The 23,168-nt window shown below is 33.0% G+C and overlaps 1 protein-coding gene across 1 annotated transcript in view; it reads right to left on the bottom strand.

Moving 5' to 3' along the window:
• The window catches only part of NEK10 (NIMA related kinase 10), a 77,452-nt gene extending 54,986 nt beyond the window's left edge, over positions 1-22,466 (bottom strand). The window contains exons 1-21 of the mRNA XM_042817162.1: positions 22,393-22,466; positions 22,017-22,077; positions 20,689-20,819; positions 20,047-20,145; positions 18,018-18,102; positions 17,186-17,227; positions 15,434-15,512; positions 14,965-15,032; positions 13,913-13,992; positions 12,598-12,684; positions 11,191-11,415; positions 10,792-10,931; positions 9,880-9,941; positions 8,636-8,713; positions 7,614-7,678; positions 6,134-6,236; positions 5,894-6,022; positions 5,180-5,317; positions 4,365-4,410; positions 3,390-3,511; positions 3,087-3,189 (exon numbers count right to left, since the gene is read on the bottom strand). Coding sequence (XP_042673096.1) covers positions 3,087-3,189; positions 3,390-3,511; positions 4,365-4,410; positions 5,180-5,317; positions 5,894-6,022; positions 6,134-6,236; positions 7,614-7,678; positions 8,636-8,713; positions 9,880-9,941; positions 10,792-10,931; positions 11,191-11,415; positions 12,598-12,684; positions 13,913-13,992; positions 14,965-15,032; positions 15,434-15,512; positions 17,186-17,227; positions 18,018-18,102; positions 20,047-20,145; positions 20,689-20,819; positions 22,017-22,077; positions 22,393-22,466 — 2,017 coding nt within the window. The remainder of the gene's footprint in view (positions 1-3,086; positions 3,190-3,389; positions 3,512-4,364; positions 4,411-5,179; positions 5,318-5,893; positions 6,023-6,133; positions 6,237-7,613; positions 7,679-8,635; positions 8,714-9,879; positions 9,942-10,791; positions 10,932-11,190; positions 11,416-12,597; positions 12,685-13,912; positions 13,993-14,964; positions 15,033-15,433; positions 15,513-17,185; positions 17,228-18,017; positions 18,103-20,046; positions 20,146-20,688; positions 20,820-22,016; positions 22,078-22,392) is intronic.
• Between the last annotated feature and the right edge of the window lie 702 nt (positions 22,467-23,168).

Here is a 23,168-nt window from a genome sequence, read left to right as displayed (position 1 = left end):
ACAAATGAAGCAAAGGTGAGTCACTGAATATCTCCATGCAGAAAAAAATTGCACTGACAGTCATTGATGACTGCTGAAGGTGAATATGACCAAACGGTGGACGTGAGCACAGCAATGTGGTGAGTGGTGCACTTCAGCAATGATGCCATCATAGCAACTGTGAAACAGCAGGTCATCTCCACTGGTGCAGACTTTCATGAGCACAGCACACAGGCTCTTGTTCATCGCTGGTAAAAATGCATGGCTAATGGTGGTGACTGTTGAAAAACAGTATTCTGTGGCTGAGAATTTTCTCTATCAAATAGTGTTATTGTGCTCTTCATATCTGTTGTAGTTTCTGTGGTAATAAATAGGAGGCACTACTTTCAGAGTGACATATCTATATGTTAACATTTCTATTTTTGTGGTATTTGTAGGTCAGTTAATTATATTCAAATGCTGCACCAACATACAGAAGAAAACCTGTCTTTTCTTGGTGAGAAACCTGTTGCAGTGACACTCAAAGACTATCTCTAGAAAAGTCTCCTCAGAGCTTAATCTTACATAGTGCAACAGCAGCCATTGTGTTCTCTGTGTAAGATCTAGCATTCAGATTCCTCTCACTGTAGATCCCTGCCTACCAAGTAATTCTGGAATTTTGCACAAGAACCTCCCCTATGCAACAGTTTCTCTGTGATTTTTAAGACACACAAGCATAAATCTTCAGCAGTTTTTTTCTTTGCATGTGCTAATAGCAAGGTAGAAACATCTCCAACACTATGCACTCCTTTCCTTTGCAACCAAAATAAACTCAGAATCCGTATAAGACACCTTCATAGAATTTGGAACATGAGTGTCTCAGATCCCACATATGTTAAAAAAAATAACACATATCTGTGTGTCCCACTACTTTTTTAAAACCTTTTGTGTTGGGGTTGTTGCATAGCCATGCACAGTATGGAATGAAAATCTCTGTGGATAGAAGCACTTTGCTTTAGTTTAATACTTTATTTTTCTTATACTTTCAATGTCTTTAATCAAAGTCTAGCATGGGTGTCCAAAGCTAAGGCTAAACTACCATACTGTTAAAAACAAAACAACGTATCTGAAGAATTTTAGTTAGAAAGGAATAAGGCCTTTGTCAGCCATGTGATACTCAAAGCAAAAGATTAATAAGTGATGTTATTTCCAGAAAGACTTACTGAGGAGGATGAAAAAACAGCAGCATTGTGAGATACACAAGCTTACTTTATGAAGCAAAATAATTTGGACCGTCATGAACTGTATCGTAATTACAAAGTCAGGTATCACTCTAGAAAGATCAATGCAAATTTGGGACAGATTTAGGATCTGAAATACTCCAGAAAAACAAACTCATTTTTTAGGATGACTGTGCAGCTACTACAGTTCTGAGCAGATCTGTGGAGAAAATCCTCTTATTTTATAAAAACTGATAGGTTGAATTCACTGCAGAGGCAAACTTAACATTTTGCAATATTTGAGCACATTCTTCCATCTTTGTTTGACAATTGTATCACTTTCATCTGGAGGCACTTGAAATCATCAGTAATCACAGATAATGTACACAAACACAATACATAAATGCCCCAGTCTTTGGACTTCATGTGTTACATGTAATACAGCAACATATTGTATATATTTGCTATTAGTGGAAAGGAAATTTCTAATTTTCATTATGGCAGTAAAGCAAGAAGTACCAGTAAGTAACAGAAAGTACCAGAAGAAACAGATAAAAGGATTTCAGCTCCCACTGAAAATTCAATAAAAACTGTTACTAATTAAAGTATGAATAAAATGGTTATTTAAATATTGCATAATAGTTTTGAACCAATCACTGTAGAAAGTAAGTTTCAGTGTTTCCCCTTTTTACAATATCTGTAAATCTTTTCTAGCTGTATAGTTTTTCAAAGTTAATTTTGGGCTTAAATTCAAAAATATATTTATGCTTTTATATATTTCGTTCAGGCTAGACCATGGCAAAGGTGTTAAACTAATACAAGAGTGCCCCTCGGTGGCAGTGTCTTGGTATAAGATACAACGACATAGTATTTTACTTTAATATAATATTTTGATTATTTATATTTATCATTCAGGGAGAAATGTTGCATTAAATTACCTTATTTCAAAGCTATAAGATTCAGAGCTTTGAAGCAATACAAATTTATCACGAATGAATTTAAATATGTAACTCATCAGGTATAAATACTACAAAATAACAGCTGCTAAATAGATTTGCTTATTATAGATCATTAATCATAGTTTTGTGGTTGTGCATGCATAGATCTACTGTTCTCCATTATTTTAAAGGAGATAAATTAATTTTTGCATCAAGAATTCTCATAGTAACTCTGCAAAATTCCAATTGTTTACTTGGTTCTGTGTCATAAGCATTAAAAAATCATGCAGGAATTCTTTGAGAACATTAAAATCTACAGTATCTCAATCATCTGTCATTCTGGATGTAAATTCCTAGTTGTATTAATTCATTCAAAGAGTAAAATTTTGACATACAGCAGAGCACTGCTCACACACCTACAGCTTTCAAATCCTACACATCTCTGAGTCACTTTCTCCACAGCACAGAGATTATAGAAATACACAAGAATATTCATTACTATAGCTTCAGAAATAGAATGTCATTGCAGCTGATCACAGAACAATTGATGGATACTAACAGTCGTATGGTGAGAGTGGAATAGAACAGATGGTCATTTTACTCTGCATGCTCATTAGCACTGGCTATATAATCTAGTTATCTTGACATATATAACTATTAGGTTGGGGTTTTTTTTAGGACTAAATCATCTCCTTGGTCATATTTGATATCACAGCTGCAAAAAAACATGGCTGATAACATCTAGAGGCAATGATCACATGATCACAAAAGCTGTGTATAATAATAGAAATAATAGAAATAGAAATAATAGAAAATATTTCACAAAACAGTATTATAACACTATAATTTACTAGCTTCCAACTATGGTTGCCAGTGCCTCAGAATCTGAAACCTTCTGTAAGTTTCAGTAAAGAAATTCTACTCACTTTCATCAAGGGAAATTCTCTTGAAGTAAAGGAGTTCTACTTACTAATTTTAACCTTGTCTTTATCCCCCAGCATGATGTTGTTTGGAGTGAGATCTCGATGAACAATCCTCTTCTCTTTATGTAAATAACGAAGAGCTAGGCAAAGCTTACAAAGAAACAGAAAGAGACTTACAAAGATTCGTAATGACAATCTAAGTGAAATCACATCAAATTACATTAATATCAGGTATTAGTGTTTGATATAAGTATTTTTTATTATTATTATTAGCCTAACAAACATAAATGGAATTTGTAACCACGGATAGACATGTCCTGGTGAAAAAAAAATGTGTGCCTCTTACTTACTTGGATAAATATATTCCATATTCTTTCTTCTGTAAATTTTTGTTGCTTTTCCTTCAAAGAGTGAAAGTGCTCTCCCAATGGCACCCCATCTATGAGTTCCATGACTATGTACAGTCTGTCATCTACACAAAAGAAACTTCAATTAAAAAATACATTTATACAGAAGGCATTTGATAATGGAGTATTTGAGGCTAAAACATTTTTTTAAAGCTGTCTTTTTTGATTTTTAAGTTTTTTGTATTCTATTCCATGTTTTTCCAACTTTTCATAAAATCACAGAATGATTAAGGTTGGAAAATGCCTCTGAAATCATAATCTGACCGTCAACCCATCCCCACCAACCATATGCAACATCTACACATTTCTCAAAAACCTTCAGGGATGGTAGCTCTGTCACCTCCCTGGCAGCCTGTTCCAATGCCTCACCATCCCTTCAGAGAAGTCATTTTTCTAGCTCCAGCACTAGTAGAGCTCTGAGTGCAGTCCCTCTCTCCTGCACTGCACTGCAAGAACTGAAGCATTTATATCACAGTAAATAGAAGGAACTTCATGCTTGTTAATCACTCAGTAATAATCACTCAGTGGGCAAGTGTAGGTAGACAACTCCTTAGAAAGAAAAAGGAGACAATATGGCTAAGCCATGCTACTATTCATTCCACTAGTCACCAAACCTTTTCACCCTACTTAATATTCCAACTGTAAATTTGGGATCTTTAGCTCTAGGATAGATGCTTTCTACATGTTTACTCATTCGTTTGACTAATAGATAAACATAATTATTATGTCTCATCCTTTTTTAATTTTAAAGAACTATAAGCCTGTCCAAAGTGTAGAATCACAGAATCACAGAGCTGTAGGGACTGGAAGGGACCTTACTGCTCAAATTTGATACACTCCTTCCAAAAGGTAAATACTCCTATTGTATATTTCTACTTCATCATGTACAATATAGTAATTATTTACATTTATACTTACTTTCCAAGAAGGTTCTGTAATAACGTACAACATTTGGGTGATAAAGCTACAATGAGGAAAGAAATTCAGTTGTTTAGAATAGTTAAGACTGATGGAATGGCATTTATAATGCTTAACTACATAATGGAAGAAAGAATCCCACAAGGATTCCAAAAACTTGCTTACGAACTGCAGTGCAGTAGACATTCACAGCAATCCCCAAACATGTTTTTGTAAAAAATAATAATTATAATAATAACTTTTATTATATATATATATATAATTTTATATATTATATTATACATGTACTATATTATACATATATATATAATAAATATAATACTCTATATATATAATAAAGTTTATATATGTATGTATGTATGTATGTATGTATGTATAATTACTCAAGAGTCATACCAACACTCTTGTTAGCAACTGGAACAGAGTAAAGGAAGTGTAAAGGCAATTACACCTGCACCAAAGTATTTTCTTTCATAGTTAAAAAACAAATGATTTGTCTATATTGTTGTGAGTTTCTTTTAATATTTATTTACAATTACAGAAAACTGCTATCTTTTAAATCCAAAAAATTGTTTACAGTATTCCTGATAAAATTTCATGCACTTCCAACAACAGAAGAATTATTTGTATCAAACATCTTGCACTTCTGCTAATGGCGCAGAAAGAATTTTTGGAATATTGACAACATTTAGGTTAAAAGTAGCAACATTGTACTAAACAGATGAAAACAGTAACAGTAGGTGGAGGCCCTTCTGCAAGAGAAGGATAATGTTAACAGATTGCCAGTACGTGAATCTAGAGTCCATGAAACCCACCTGCTCTTTGATGATGGTTAACTCAGATACAATGTTCTGCACTCTGCTATCTCTGTCTTTTTTGTCCTTTCCTAATGCTGGATTGTGTAAATTGACTTCTTTCATTGCCAGAAGATTTTGCCCATTATGTTTTCTAACCTACAAAAAAGATAACACCTTTGTAAAGTTGATACAGGATGGGAACAGACAGGATATTATTATAGCTATCATATCAGTTATCTGAGTGCAAAACCATCTCACAAATATTGCAATCATAGTCTTTTCTGTATATAATGCAATTAGTCAAAAGAACTGGAGCACTCAAAAGAGCTTTACAATGCAGGTTAGGAGTAAGCTGGTGAACTCGTCATCATGTCTAAAGAAATGCTACCAGTACCAAATGTTTTTTTCTGAAATAAAACATGCTTGAACTCAGTTTCAGACACAGCAGAAGACAGACGCACTCTGTGTAGTGAGAAATCAATACAAAGTAAAACTAGTAAATCTAGGAAATGTACCGATCAATCCTATAAATACAAGAGGGACAAACATGATCACAGCAAACACTAAGGAAAATGGACATCTGTTAACAACAAGCTCAGAGGGATAACAGCCTTCTGGAAACTACGCTCTCCTACTGAAATTCAAAGGAAATTTATGCTTAAAACAGGTATCAGACCCTCATCATGAAGGCTCCTCTCCAACCTCTACACTGGAACCAAAAGAGAAGCTTACCTTATATACATTTCCAAAAGCTCCACTGCCAAGGTGTTCTAAAATTGCATAATTGCCTATATGTTTTGCAGGTGCTTTATTCTGGTTGACGCTCTCAATACTTTCAGCAATTTGCTTCACTTCATCTTCCTGATTATACATTAAATGACAAACACGTAAGCATAAAATATTTCAAGTCTTTCTTGTGCTAAGAATATGCAAAGAATATAGTTTCTTAAAGCTACAAAGCTCTTTACTTACCTTTAATAAATTCAGCTTTGACACCAGCTCTTCATAAGCACTAATATCACGCACATAATGTCCAATATCAATGAAGATTTCAAATAAGTCAGGAGGAAAAAGTCTACAAAAATTTAACATTTTTATGTGTCTCAGAAAATGTTCACAATAGCTATTAATCTACAGCAAGTGTTTATTATTACTTCCTACTTCGAAATCTTCTAAATAACACACTTATTCTTGAATGATGTATTCAGATATTAACTATTTTAACACAACACACACATATATGAACTGAAGAATCTTTCAAAAGCTAGACTTCAGCCTCCATGGATTGGATATTGCTATAAATGCCAGTTCTCTGAACACTATAAGCCTCAATGAACTTTCCAAACTTCCATTTGCTTTTGTATTTTTTTCTTGTAGTATTTTACACTATGCTCATAGTTGACTTATCTGAGCTCCTTCTACCTTTGATAGGTTTAAAATTTTTCTGCATTTAAAGAATCACAATATGCATCTTAGAATTTTTGTCCCAGGAAATCTAGTCTAAAATATGAAAAGAAAGGTGTGTAAGCTAGAAGATACAACACTGTATTTTGGTTACTGATATGCTTAACTAGAGATCAGTTTCCTTTTAATATTCTGACAGAAGTGAAAATATGGAAAAGTAAGTCATTTAGGGTTGGGGAAAAAAAAAAAAAAAAAAAACCATCATAAACAAGCAGACAGATTTATCACTTTAAAAACTTGACACCAACCATCAATACTGATTGCAAACTGAGGTCCTTTTTCAGTACAAAATCATTTTTTTAAAAAAGTAAAAATGAGATACATGTTTTATTTAGAATTCGAGGAATATATAACATAGAATAAAATCATTCAAAAACACTGCTGCCAGGTAATTGTCATAAGCAGTATAAGTACTTCCCTAATCCCAAAAGATTTTACACAGCCTTTGTAATCTACCTGGTGAAACTGTCAACTAATTTGAAAAAATGGCTAATTGATGAAATTATTTTCCACTTATTGATCCAAGTCTTTTTTTAACACTCTTAAGTAAACTGACTTCATGTAAAATCCTTCCCATGTGAAAGACTGGAGGGTTGAGCAGCAAAAAAAATATAATTTTGTCAGTTGTTACTATCCAGGGCTGTTGATTATATCTGATAATCTTCAGATGGAAGTATGGTTTATCTCTAACAGTTTTAAATGTCCTTTACATATTTTAAACCTTGCTTCACAGGAGAAGAAAGAGGCCCTACAGAGCTAGGTTCTCTGGCATGCATAACAATGGAAGTCCCCACAATGAATGTGTACATCTTGTAGGCTGGCACTAATACAAAGCAGGAAAATCTATCTGTGTCTGCAGACTGGACAGAAGTTGCCTGCAACTTATTATTTTTGCTGAAAATAACTGGCATTTAAAAACATTCTGATTGCAATGATACCTTCTGAAAGCTATTGTAAAGGAGTTTCACAAAACATTTTATTAGTTTACCTTCTGAAGATATGTCTATTTCTTTCCATACTGAAGAGAAATCTCAGGGCTCTGAAAGCATAGCACTACCGTAGAAAAAGCTAAAATTAATGACAAATCTATACATAAATAAAAAAGACAATGATAAACATCAGGGATTCCCAACAGTTCAATAACCTCTTTCCTTAAATTTCTAGGTAGATTACATTGTTAGCATGATAATGAAAAGAGTAAAAACAGTTTCTTAAGTACATTCTATTCTTTAAAAGTAGGCAAGATTATTTAGGGGGAACAAAAGAAAAAAAAAATGGAGAAAAGTTTCTAAATTATCTCTACTGAAGAAAGTTTGTTTGTAAAACATCCACTGACAGGTAGTTAATACATACACTTTTATATAATGCATCTTGAATTCTCCGCATCAAGAATCATTTACTTTACTTGCTATACAATATGGCTGACTAAAGAAAGATGACTGTGAAGTAAATCAAATGGAAATAAGGTATTGGCATCTGAAACAGTGGAAGTAAGGAAATGCCCTCTAACTGAGAATTAATCTCTTTCAAAAACAAGAATCATTCTACACTTACTTGCTGTTTATTTATTCTACATTTAAATTCGCTCTATTTCATGTGAAGTTTTCCTGTATTTAACAGCTGCAGTGGGGTGCTCCAGAAAGAAGCAGATATTAGTACAACATCAAGACTTCACTGAACACCAATGAAGACCAAAGCACACAAGAAAAGGATCTAATGCTGAGAAGCATGAAGAAGTAGGGGAGAGATTATCAAAGGAAAAATATTCATTTCCCTTCACACTGTATAAAGTGCAAGAAACAAAGTAGATCAGAATAAAGTACCATAAACTGAATTACAATTGAGTTTTTACTCCTTGGACTACTTGTTATTACTGATTTTGTTCTATTTTCTCTTCAAGCAAGATGTCTACTGCATTCTAGAATAAACTTTTAAACAACAACAAAACACCAAAAAAACTTCAGGGACTGTTTTGGAATTTCAACATGTAGTTATACTAAAAGAAGTTACCTGTAATAGATAAGCTTTTTCAGCATTCTTTTCTTTGTCTGGTAAAACCAGTTTTGCTATTATATATACTCCATTTGCCTGGAAACAGAAAAAGAATCAATAGAATTCCTTCCCACAGAGACCATGAATAAAAAACATTGTTTCTTCAGATAAATCAGAACCTGATACCGACTTGCAAAATCTCAGCCTCCTAGTCCATACTGGATTTACAACCTGAAATAACTTAAATGAAGTTTACTTCATTTCTTACTTATGTAAGAATGAGACTGCCCTAACACTTTAACAGACACTACAAAACAGCTTACAAACATACAATGAAGCAGTATCATAAGCTGGAGAGACACCAGACAAGATAGCTTGAGTGAGTCTTCAGTAGGATTCACAAGAGTCGCAATGTTTTCAAAGTGTAGCAACTTTAAATAAGAGAGATTTTTATTTTGATGAAACCAGACTAGCCTAAAACACGTGAAGCTTTAAAGTTAATGGAATTTTATGGTTTAATAACAATTTTAATGCTTTAAATATATAGATAATTTTTTCTAGATTTACTTCCATTTCATTCTGCCTGAACAATATTTTGGACATATACCTAAAATATTCAAGACTCCCTGTTCTCTCATTTCCTTTAGGAATATCTCTATCTGGATTTTAAGCTAATATGTAGGTGATGGATTATAGCTGGAATTACTGTTCTAAATATTTTTGTCTTTGGCAACGCATGCAATACATACCAGAGATTTAAAGAACAATTTTCAGAAGCCTGAACTGATTAAAATGTTACATTTCAAAATGCTGTTCAGAAGCACCCCCCTGGGAATGGAGAGCCAGGAAGTCTGGTGTTTTCAGAAACACCAGACTCTGAGGAAAATGGAAATTTTTCTGTGAAAGAACATAACACTCAGCTGCACAGCTGGGAACTAAGAGTTCATATTTCTCAGATAATTCCCTGATGACACTCACTGGTCTGCAGCAAAATTGCAGCAAAATCATGTCAGGAGATGTCAACCAAAATAATCCATAACAAAAGTTATCTATTATTATTCTAAACATCTTGATACATATGTTGATATCTTTGTGTATATTTGTGTGTTAATAAATGTATGAAAAAATATACTATTATAGAAAAATGTACATGAAATTTATATAGAGCAATATTGTCCAATCACATTAAAATATATTCTGCTTGTTAATTAAATTAAATCCTAAACTATAATGTCCTACTTAACTGAATAAAGTCTTCCTACCTGTACTACTTGGGAAGCGTTAGTATCATTGAGCACCAGTTCAGTAATTGCAGCACAACAAGCTAGAACAAAAATTCAGATGTAATATTTAGGGCCAGATTCATAAAGATATTCAGATGGCATAGCAGGTAAGAGCCAAGTGCTCATCCTACCACTCATTCACTCCTCCTTCTCAACAGAAGAGAGAGAGAAAGTAGGACAGAAAAGCTCATGGGTGAAGATACTGGGAAATTGCTTACCGGTTATTATCACAGCATCACAAGCAAAATAGAATCAATTTTTTGGAGAAAATTAATTTAATGACTCACCAGTTAGATTTAGATAGGGAGAAACAGAGATTATAAAAAAAAAAAAAAAAAAACACTTTCACTCTATTTCCTCCTTTTTTTCCCAGAATCATCTTCATGCCCAGCTCTTCTAACACTGCATCCCTCAAGAAGCAGAGGGTGGATGATACATGAGGGTTTCAGTCAGCAAACAGTTCCTCACTTCTCTTCTTCAAATACCACTCTGAAATTGTTCCATTATAATCAATTCATTACCGACATACTACAGTAATTTTCAACAGAGGGAGCAATATGATGAAATAAAATGAATCTCAGGCTTAAAACAAATAAATTAAGAAATAAGAGATGTTTACGAACATATATGTAAGCATATATGACTTCTGTGTGCTTGATATTAACCCCTTTGCTCCTTTCTTAAAAAAAAAAAACAAAAGCGGTGTTTAAAAATATGTGCTGATATTGCACACTCAGAAAAAAACAGAGCTGATGTGGTGCTGCTGTGTCAGGTGGGAGTACAAATACTAGCAGCTATAAATGTTTATAATTTCAATTTTGGAACAGTTTGAAACCCTGTGCACAAGGTGTAAGTGAACACAGAAGAGAGAACTATGCCTTGTAAACCAACCTGCTTGAAGGGAGAAAGTATTTTCTTGTATCTCATCAAGACTCAAATCGTCTGACAAATGAAGATGTTGAATTCTCCCTGCTGCATTTGCACTAGATAAACTTCCAACTGAAGAGCGATCAGAAACGAGATTTCTATCCCTGAAAAAAATAATTAAAAAAAATTAAAATTAAAAACATGAAAAACACTGTAAGAGACCAATGAAATTTGCATAGCTTAAAAAAAAATCCAGATTTTCCATTATATTTAAAATTGCTTTTTTATTTCTATAGACATCAGACACATCTGAGCAAGACTATTAGATGCAATGCTATTAGATGAAATGAGAGTGGTCAAATGTATCTTAAAAGATGGCACATTCTCATGTAATTGGCAAAATGCTCAGGAAAGGAAACCTACCCCTGTAATACATGAAGTAGCTGCTTGATTCCACCCCAAATCCGGATTTCCATGCTAGTCTCAGGGTCTTCACAAACCTGCACAAGAATCCAGACTACACTCCACAAAAGCTTGATATGATCAGAATGGAGTAAACTGAGCAAAACTGGAACTCCTTCATAAATTTTAACTTGTTCTTTGACTTGTGACTCTGCACAGAGAAGACGCAACAACTCTGCTGTAAGCCTAAAAAATTCAGTAAGAGATTCATTGTTAATTTGTATAGTCAGCAAAGAGGACAAAATTCAGCAAATGTTTAAAAAACAAAATAGACCACATTTGAAAAACAGAAGAAGAAGAGTTTAAAGAAAACTTCTTGTCAATGGCATTACAAGTAAAACAAGTAGTACTGCATGTGTAAATTATGTGTACAAGTGTAAACTTCATCAGTGGAAAGTGAATAACCCGAATCTGGATTCTTCACCTGTATGGTTTGAATAAAATGTTCACAAAATCCTACTGCATTTCTATTCATTTCAATGTAATTAAGATGGATTTTCTAGAGCAACTATGGTTAGGGATTTCCATCTCCACTTGAGACCAAAAAGTTGCATTCATGTTTGATGAGACATGAAAATCCCTACCTGAACTTAAAATTATTTGTAATGAGCAATGAAATTCATCAATATCCTGCCAACATTCAAATTCCAATTTTTCTTAAAACCCTTTGGTTTACATATAATCTATGTAATTTCAAGTGCAGAAATGAAGTAAAAAGATTTTGGCATTTTCATTATTTCTAATCATATGCAAAATAATTTACATAGGTGAAGTAATTAAACACAATTTTTTAAAAAAATTCTGATTTTAAATGTGGATAACATATGTGAAATGTCAGCTTTGAAAGTCGTTCTATTTCTTACTACAGATATGTCACGCTAAGCTAACAAGCTCAGTTGAGCTTAAAGCGTGTTTAAGGATCATAACAATCTTTTTATTAGAGTGATGTGGGTTCTCACACAGCCTCTGACATAAACTACAGCAGCTCCATGTATTCGAGTTCACGTTTACGAGTATACGTATACGAGTTCAATACTTTCCATCTAACCATTCAGGTTTCAGCAGTTAAGAGAAGATATATTAAAAAAAAAAAACAAACATTTTTCTATCACCTTATAGTAACATTACAATTTATTTGCACTGTAGAACATCATCAGAAAGTGAGTCTATAACAGAATTAATAGAAAATACATCGCTATATCAACTATTTTAACATGTACTGTAGCTGACAGAAAATACATAGGTTTCAGAACTTCACCCTGAGAATATTAAAATGGCACATTATCTAATTCCTGTAAACAAATATATCTCTAAATAAGAAAAAGTCAAAAATACTTCAACATGATTAATCCACAAGTGAACTCTCACCTTTTAGAAAGCAAATCGTATTCGCGCAATATCACCAGCAAATTCTCAACAATAGTGAGCTCACTTATCTTCTCCCTACATTCTGGACTGGAAATTGATTATTCCTGGCATTTATATCAAATTAACGTATACCAAAAACATACTGCTCTTTATTCTCATTCCTTATACACTTTTTTGACCAGTATCTCTTCCTCCAATCTTATCTAATACTATCACAAATACTTAGAGGCACAGATATGTTATGTCAAGTCTGTCACTGCAATGGTTTCCAACTCTCTTAGAAAAAAAAACCATAAAAGTGAACATCTGAATGCATAAAAGTAAAGGTGCAAATGTATTTAATTTGTTTCATGCTAGAAATCAAGCAAATGGGGTACATCAAGACTGAAATATTATTTCAACTATTAAAATGTATATATAGTTTAAAAATCCATAAATTGAAATAGAAATAGATAAATTGAATAGAAATAAATTGAATAGAAATAGAATGAAATACACTGGGGGGGGGGGGAACAGAAAAGTTAGTCGTTAACTTTTTACTGATCTCAAGGAATTGTATTACTCTTTTCAGTTTTACAATTTCCCTCTTTTTTTTTTTTTCATTTAGATCACAAAATTGTTATATAAGTCTGAAATACATTAAGAATTAAGTTAGTACAAATGAAAGATGCTGTATCTTCTCCTTTTCTTTCTGCTATTCCTGCTCACAACAGGAGAAAAAGAGAAAAAACACACATTTTTATTTAAAACGGTCACTAGAAAAGAGAAGATACATGTACATAGATGTATGTATTCCTTATGCACAGGTTCTGAGCACCATGATGTAGCTGAAGATGTCCCTCTTCATTGCAGGGGGAGTGGACTACGTGAACTTTATGGGTCCCATCCAACTCAAACAATTATATGATAATTTACTACACTGAAGAGTATTAGTTTTGTTTATTGCGGAGTTCTGTTCTACTGAGTTTAATATACAATATTTTTATACAGGTGTAAATCAGTAAGAATTACAGAATCTTGCACAGGGACAACAGAGGGATTCCTATGACTCCAGTCTTGCAAACTTCTCCGCACAAGTGAGAAGTGTAAATTAATGCAAGGACTGAGGTTTCTACTTAGAAGCTAGTAAAGTCTTTTTAATTTCTCTTTCTTACTAATTTAACGTAATATGAAACATACTTCCTAGACTTCTACAGAACAAGATTTCTCTTTTTTTTTTTTTAAAGAAGTCTTCCACACAAGCAGCAATTTTAATATTACATCAAGACAAAACAATAAAATGCTTATTGTGAACAGCATGTGAAGTTGAGCCTACCTTTCTGCTAAGCTAATCAGGGCAAGGAGAGCACCCAGAAGCACATTGCTGTCTCTGGCAGATAACAAATTTACTAAGGTCTAAAAAATGAAATATGGAACAAGATAAATGAATATAAATTTCACATTTTTCTTTTATGACTCAAACAAAATAATAATGATGTACTGAAAAGTCATAAATTTTGAAAATTAAGATACAAGTGTCTTAAAGAATACAATGAAAGTTTCAGGGACTTTTAAAATATGCTCCGGGTACATATAAATACAAAGAGACTTAGGCCAAACAAAGATGTTTCATATTTAAGGATGTATCTCTCATGACTGTTCAAGTGTCTGTCCAATTTAATGTAACTTTGTAATAACTGTTCCTGTGCAAAACACTTCAAAACTCTAGATTAAGACCTTCCGATGTAAAAAGCTATTTTTAAGCCTGTGTTTAATTTATGCAGTACATAATTTAAGACCTCATACACATTTTGTTAATTATGTATATCAAATTAAAAAAATCATATTTGTCTAGATCTTCTAAAAATATTACCTATTCATAATCTCCAACTGCAACATAATAGAATCACAAATCACTAGTTACACTGATTTTTATTCCTAACATCACTGAGTTTGGCTAGAAATCAGCAATAAAATACATTAAGTGTTGACCCTTACGTTAGCTGTAATCTCTAGCAAGGTTGGCCAATACCTTGCCAACACACAGTATTGTCTAAGCAAATAATCGTAGAAGAAATTTAAAAACAAGTTATGTCATAATAGTATGTAGCTCAGGACAGTGTAAACTCAATTACTGGAATTGGTTTATTTGAAACATTTAGGATTCAACTACCTCGAACAACTAATAACCATGCATTAGATCAATTATGTCATATACAAGAAAAATATATATATTATGCTAACTCATACCAAGAAAACAGAATTTAGATTATCTTGCTATACCAATTTAGCATTATTAGGAGTTCAGTGTTAACTAAGTCTGAAGTGGATAAGTCATTTAGTTAAGTAGCTAATTGGTTTTGATAAATAATTTTATAAAGCACTTACTTTATGTGCTCCACTTGCTATAACCCATTCTCTTTGATTTTTAACAGCAGCAATCTTTTGAAGAATGTCTATGGAACAAAGGGAGTCTGGAGTTTTACCACTTAGTATTTTTCATTTTATTAATTTCATAACAAAAGAAGAGTAAGCTATTTGAACCATGACTAGCTCATTTTACTCTGTTATTTTATTTCTTACAGCAATTAATTTCTTAAGACATATTACACATGCATCAAAACAAGACATGCTGTTACACAAAAATTTCAGTTCTCTTCATACATTCATGATGATGCCTACGATGAATCTAGTAACATATTACTAATATATTAATTACAGGCATTTCAAGCATTTCAAGTATTTTCAACATTTTTTCACCTCATAGAAAAATACCATTAGAGCACTTTATTATGCTTTTATTAACTATTATCTTAATAAAGCTTTATTAACTATTTATGTTAGCAAAATCACTTACATGTCATGTTGACCAACTTGTCTACATTATGTTTCTCTTCTCCACAATCTAGATAGCCATTTGCTACTGTTTCCATATGCTACAAGAAAGGAAACAAATTAATCAATTAATTAATTCATAGATCCAGGGCGTTAGGCGTGATAACAGCCGGTAGATGGCGCATCTGTTTCATAAAAACGTACGTTCGCAATGTGACTCACATTTAGCTGTAAAACTTGCCACAGTACAGAAGAGGTATTAGAAGTATAGAATAGCATCGAATATAGAAGTATACAAGTATAGAATATAGAAGAATTCTAAATCAAATGAAAAATTTCCACCAGTGGAAAATCCGTTAAATAGCAACAAATACAAAAACATTACTCCTAGGGCCAAAATTCCTTTTTTACAAGCTGTGAGCTTGAAAAGAGTTTTCTGTAGAACTGAATTATCACTTGATGTTCCCATTCTCATGCTTTTCATAAGCATTTTTTTGGCTGCTGTTTGGAAAAGCTAGTCCACAGGTTCAGACTCTACACAACATATACAATGGTGACCAGCAGGAGCTGTGGGGCTGGTTGAACAAATCCAACAGGTGGGAAACGATGGTCTGCCTTTTTATATTTCTCTAATAGCTACTGAGTGAAACAATCATCCGAGAAATGAAAGTTATCACAAGGGTGTAATTTCTGTTAGCACACAAAATCATGATGAGATTCCCAGCATCACTTACAAGTTGGTCTTTACATACTGGTTTTTTTTTTTAGTATTTACAATCCTTCAATATTGGACAAATCCTTAATGAGGTGGCATTTTGCAGTCTCCAAAAAACTGTATTGGTAACCTAAATTGGTTTCAAGCATTCAGTACAGAGAGGCTAGAATTACAGTAGCAGTATACTATGTAAAATATCATCAGTAACAATAATTTAATCAGTGCTTTCTACCAATATACCTCAAAGCACTTGAAAGTGAAAACAGTTACGTGAAACCATATCACCAAAAATCATCAAACTACCTGAATGAAAACTATATTAGAAACAATCTTTAACTCCCATAACATTAAGAACATTTCAGACAGGTGACTGTCTGAACTAGGAGCTGTAGCACACCACTACTTATTTGAAATAAACACGTGGCACAGTAAGTAAGAATGAAAGATAGTTGCATTCCAGAAAGATACATTTGTTTAAACAAAATGTACAAATTCTGATTTTTCATGAATGCAAACTCTCAACAATCAGTCCCAGTTTCAAGCATATTTCACTGATACATGGGCAGCTCCTACTCACTGAAGAACAAGTATTAAAATTCAGAACTAAAGCAATGTTAACATAAGGCAGTAATAACGCAGCAGTTGATTAGCGATAATATTCACAAATTTCAATCTGTTCAACCATTTTATTGCTATGCTTTTACCTTTGAGAAGTCATTTGCTTAATTTCAGGGGGCTTATAAACCTCTTCCTACAAAAGTCTACGGTTTCTTTTGAATGAATCAATTGTGCTGACTTCTGTAATTCTTAGTTCAAGAGGCCTTTGTTAAGCCTTCTGCTGAAAAGTCTTGGGTTAAATACTGCTAAGTTATAAGGACAGATCCTTTATGAACTAGTGAAAAAGCACACCAACTGGTTATATACAGACAGAGGAATACAACTTACTTCTTTCCAAAAAACAAGAGCATATGTACACTACTTTTTTGCAGTTGTATTTCATTCCACTCATAATAAAGCAGCATACAGCTTTGTAGACAACATTTCCATGAGGAATTTTACCTGAGCTAGATTTTCAATCCCACCCAGGCTGTAGAGGATTTCCTTAAAGGAAACAAACAAAAAAAAAAAGAACAAAAAAGGATCAAAATACAGAAAACACTGCAGTAAGAGACACTTGAACATAAGTACCCTGATTGTCATGAGTGCTGAGAAATGGTAATTCTAGCAACAAAAGACAATGGATTTTGGATATGCTTAGCAATTTCAGAGTTTAGAATTACTTACAATAAGTAAATAAATAAATTATAGAAATGAAATTTGAAAGGCTCTAGCATCAGAACAGTAAGTATAATCTTTGGTACACGTTAAAAAGAAATACATGAAAACAAATATCCTAACAGATGTCAGGGGTTTAGTCATATGAATAAGGGCTATAATCGTCAGAAACACATTTTAAAGCTGTCTGTAACCCAGAGAACTGGGCTGCTAGAAAAAATAGGCAGCTTTCAGTTTTCTTCACTTGCTACATTATGAAAGTCTTACATATCTATACAGAGAGGTAAAGTAAATATGCAGTCTAGGGCTCTGAGCAATAGTCTATCTGTTATGGAAATTTGAAGCTTATTTATTAGGGTTAGCAACATGAGAAGCTACAAAATATATATCAGAAATTGAGCAAGTTATCCAATAGCAGCAAGAGTTCAGATGTGCAACCTGTTTGCAACACACTTGGATCTTCAGACATAGAAATACAGGTATATACACACATATATGCAATAAGTATGCATTCACAAGAATGTACACATTTATATGTACATTTAACAACAGAACCGTAAGTATGATGCGTAAATGAATCCTTTTATGCAAGAAAAAAATACTTTGACATACAGACCTGATAGTGTGGATCTCTTACTAATAATCTCAGGCAGATTAATACTCTAAGAAAATGGATGGATGGAGCTTGATTAACCCATTCCCTGTAAAACAAATGTCCTAAGCATAAAGCAAATACAATAAACAAGTACAAACACATCAGTGTTATACAAAAGATTTTGATACAGGAAGCAAATGACTATAAGATTATTGACCTGTAACAACTTAAGAATATACAGCACCATAGAATTCTATCCCATTCTGAGCAATCCTCCAACATAGTGACAAAGTGATACATTTAAATATTCTCGATACAGGATTATACTTCCTAATAGAATTTCCTCTTTTTTTGTTTCGGTATACAGTTCAAGACCAAGACTTGGAAGAAAGCACAAAGCATCTAGGGACAGCAGTCCTGTATAAATACCAGTAACAGAATAACTATTTCCATTGTCTGTTGAAGGTATATATCACCATTTTCCCATCTAAAATAAACCTAAATTCAGATATCTTCAGGGATTTTTTTGTTGTTTTTAACTGAGAGGACAGAATCTGTATCTGGGCAAGATTCCAAGGAACAGAAGTCTACGTGATATGGCAGTTCTTAATTTATCACTTGCAGTTGGGAAAGATGCCAATGCCTAAAAATATTTTGATAAAAATAAAATGTTTTGCAAACAGATACTAGCAAAATCTCACTCCTTCTATGCCAACATTCTGCCTAAAATAATAGTATGCTTCCATACACAGCCATTTAAGAAAAGTGCATAATTTTCATGGGCAGCAACAATATACTGGTAGGCAAAAGTTAGTATGTCAGATTGGAAAACTATTTTCAGCTCACTTTAACTGGTGGTTCTTCAAAGTTATTCTTTCAAAACATTTTGACTCTTGACAGTGAATATCTTAAATGGCAAATAATTTGTCATATTTCTGTGCAGAAACAGTAATTCTCTGAGCCTGGTTGACATTTGCAGGCCTCTTCTACTATAGCTACATTAACATTCCCTGTTACTAGAGAACTCAGTGTAATACTCAGCATATGCCAGCAGGATTTTTTTCTGCTTGCTTTGTTAAACTTCATATCCAAACAACTTAAGCTAAGCTTTCACAGCTTTCTTGCCAACAGAACCATCTCTATCTTCTGCCAACACAGTGATGCTGGTAAGTAAGCGTGCTGGATTTTTTTTGGCATCCCAATCAACATAGTTACACCTGCAAAAGTGTGTAATGCAGACCATTCTACAATTCTGACCCACTGCAGTGGCAGTAGTTCCAAACACCAGAAACCATCGCATCCACAATAAAATACTTACAAAGGGCAACTAAATCACCTTTGTAATCATACTTAAATTATCAAAGATAAGATGGTTAATTCTGCCAAGGGGTCCAAGCAAACTATGCAAATTTTGTGGTATTTTTCAAGTACATCTGTAAAATCTATTTGTTACATATCAGCAGATTTAAATGCTTTAGGATTCCTCCTTCAAATTTTTGCACTGAGAATTCTTCATAAAAAGTATCTGATATTCAAAAAGGGAAAATACAGCATATAGCAGTGGTAAATATTAATACAAATCCTGAAATTCTGAGGTACTTTTTAGCAAACGTTCTTTACCCCTCCGTTTTTGAAGATCATGCAAAATTTTCCTGCTCATCCAAATGAGAGCAGCCTAAGAAAGAGCTTTTTCTATAAAATGCAAATGAAAAAAAATCAAAATAAAATGAAATTATTTAGAAAAACAAACTATAGATTACAAACTATCAAGCAGTTCTTAGAACTTTGGTCGTTCAAATTTCAACAAAATACTCCATCCTTCCTTCTTCACTTCCAGCCACTCAAGCATTTTGACTTCAAAGCTAATACCAAAATCATCATTTTAAAATTATAACTCAGATTATGTAAAAACATGAAGCTACAAGTTTCCACACAGACATCTGTTTATGAAACATATATACCAGGCCTTATCCATGCATGTTCATTCATTGAATAAGGCAAGAAAGAGTGATCTCTCCTCATTGGAAATGAATGTGTTTAATATACTGACCTGCAGTTAAACCTGTTCTTAACTAAAGCAGTAAAAATGTCTTGAAACAGCTTGTGTTTGGGATGTTTGCTAAAATTTCTCTCATTCTTGTAGGTCACACTAATGGCAGAAAAGAAAAAGAAAAAAAAAAAAGGAAAATGCTGAGCTGGTAGTTATGTTTTAACAAGTCAAAACTTAACGCCAATAAGAAAAATGAAGAAGTGTCATACAAGCACTTGCAATAGAATAACATAATTTCAGGTTTTCAGACAGTAATAATTTTGAAGAACAGTCTGACTTGCATAATGTGAATCTATCATAACGGTATAATAAAAGCTTTCCAAACAAGCCATTACTTTATTTAAATTGAATATATTAACTTTCAACAGTTCCCTCTATTGAATAGAAGCACATGTCAAACTTACAAAGCAAAAATATTCACATTACGGTTTAGAAAAAATAGAATTGCATCATTAACATCTCAGCAGGTTGACACACACACAGAATCACACACAGAATCACACAGAAATCACCCGGGTGATGACATGAAACTACAAGTAAGAGACACAAAATATAAATGATTTCCACAACTCAACAAGACTAAGACACAAAAAGATGTTCAGAAATATGACACAGTGTCATCATACTGGCTCTTTCTTTTACCTAAAGTTCTCAAGCTCAACAGCTTCAGTTGACTCTTGCCATTGACGATGGAGTTTTTGTCCATCACTTCTGACATTTTGCAGAGATCTTGTTGTGCTGATTTGACCATTTTCAAAATGTGTAGCTGAAAGCTAAGGAGGAAAGAGGCACTGATGAGGCAAAACAGTTTTATTACAAAAATGATAACAAGCAAAATCACCTTTTCTCAGTTTTTCATTTGAACTATAGATGCTGTTAAATCTTTGATCTATAACTGCCATTGTAAAATACAAACACATACATCCTATGATACTGAAATGGTAGAAAACCAATGCAAAGCAAGGTTGGAAAACAAACACATGGAGATATATGAAATGCAAAGAAAGCAGCCTTTTTAAATTTGTAACAAGAGAATCTCCAACACACACATTATCTATGTGTACAGCTTCCATATTTCTTTTAGGTTGTAGAAATTGAAGTTTCAGCTTTAGGCTCAGAAGCAATCCATGCCTCTACCCAGGAAAGGAAATGAATAACTCCTGTATTCCATGGACAGTTCCCTTACTTTGGGATATTCTTGTTACAGAATAGAAAGAAATAAATTGCTTTGATATTCCCAGGACTCACACCCATCTTCACATGTTGGTTTTCATTGCTTCAAATGGTAAGCACAAGCTCCATCAAATGATTTGAGGTGAAGATTTTACAATATCCTAAAAGTTTCAAGCACTTATAATATTTATGCCCAGAAGAGTTTCAGCTGAATTATTATTCTCTGAAGGCGAACTGCTTATGATTAAAATGCTGATTTTTAATTTTCTGTACCTTATTACTCTTACTTTATTACATGTTAGTTTATTACATATTGTAACTAATAAATCTCTAATCCCACCTTCTATAGAAATGTTGGAAGGGCTTTGAAGAAAATAAATTCACAAGGCTACTTGACTATGTCTGTTAATACCTGAATACAACCTGTTCAAGATTATAATAAATAAATTTTTTTCCTGTTTAAATAAAGATTATGGCAGAGTAGGATAGGAATTGGCTCAGCTTCATTCTTCCAACTTTTCTGAGTAGGATTTATCTCACAGAGATGCTATATTATTGCCAAGGGGGAAGGAAAAAAAAGGACACCACATACACTACACAAGATTTTATTAACACAATTAATCATAATGGAACACAACAATATCACAAGCATGTGCTACAAACCTTAGTCAACTGTATTTGTGATTATACAGTTATACAGCATGTTTAATAATAGCTATTACTATATAAATATTATTTATATAATTATATAATTATTTTATATAATTTATTATTATATAAATATATATATATTATACCTGTTGTTTGCTTGATGAAGCATTTAAGAGAGACTGAAGTCTTTTAAGGTCAGAGTAGTCTCTACAATAAAACACAACAGCATAGTATATATATTAATAGTTACATAAAAGTACTTCTTAAGAGTAAAGAAAATCAATAAACAGTGCTACTGACAGAAAATAAAATTGTCTACTGTCCTCATTTTGCATGGAAAAGAATTTAGAACCTCTCCAGAATGCCTTAAGTCAACAGAGGTGTAAATAAACTTTGTGACCAGAGTAACAGTTGTCATGTTTATACTGCATTTCAAATTAAAGCATTCTGCTTTGGCAGCCAGTACAAATTCCACACGGGTTCTGCTGAAGTTCAAACAAAGTAAGACATCAGATACTATACCTCATAGAAATCCCATGAGGTTTTTCGTCTGTTGCTTTTTCTGTGCTCTTCAGCTTTTTGTCCTGATCAGGCATTGTGCATCAGTCTCATCATCACACGACTAAAGCACTCATTTCCTTAAAAATAAAAAAGATAGAGCTATATCATTGGACTGTTAAGCACCAAATGTCTACTTACACAACTAAATGAAAAGGAAAAGAAAAAAAAACAACCAGAAACAAAACAAGACAAAAAAAACCAGCTCTAGCCTTCTGTAAACGTGAAACCTTAGGCATTAAATGAGGATACCTTTTAGGATTCCAGATATGAACGAGAAATTTATAAATGTAAAATACAGAAGACTTACTTTCCCAACAAGTTTTTGGTGAAGGTAAATAATACTAGCTGTCTTACTACTGTGCTTCCCTTTTATTCATATTTTTCCTCTTCTTGCTTATTTTTATAATTATTTCTCACAATGGCTTGTTTATGTTAAAGTAGTGCTTAGAGACTGGCATTAAGTTTGTGTCATACAAGGTATTGTTCAGACAATATAGGAGACAACAACTTAACTATGTAATTACAAAAGATGGATTGAGGAAAGAAAAAGGAGGTATCTGACAATCATACGTGATGTAATACCTCGTGCTGATGTATTACATGTCTAGAAAACAATCAGATAAATTTTCTGTAGAGGTTGGAATCTGACTCTTCTGAATTTCAGTTGAATGCTTTATACCCATAGCACTCAGCTTCTCTTGCAAAGTAGGACATAAAGCTTATTTCAATAGGTGAAC

This window comes from Centrocercus urophasianus, unplaced genomic scaffold (assembly GCF_019232065.1).
Source record: "Centrocercus urophasianus isolate 14NV4802_14NV808 unplaced genomic scaffold, USGS_Curo_1.0 seq_16, whole genome shotgun sequence".
NCBI classification, from domain to species: Eukaryota; Metazoa; Chordata; class Aves; order Galliformes; family Phasianidae; genus Centrocercus; species Centrocercus urophasianus.
This window is presented reverse-complemented; position numbering and strand designations above follow the sequence as displayed.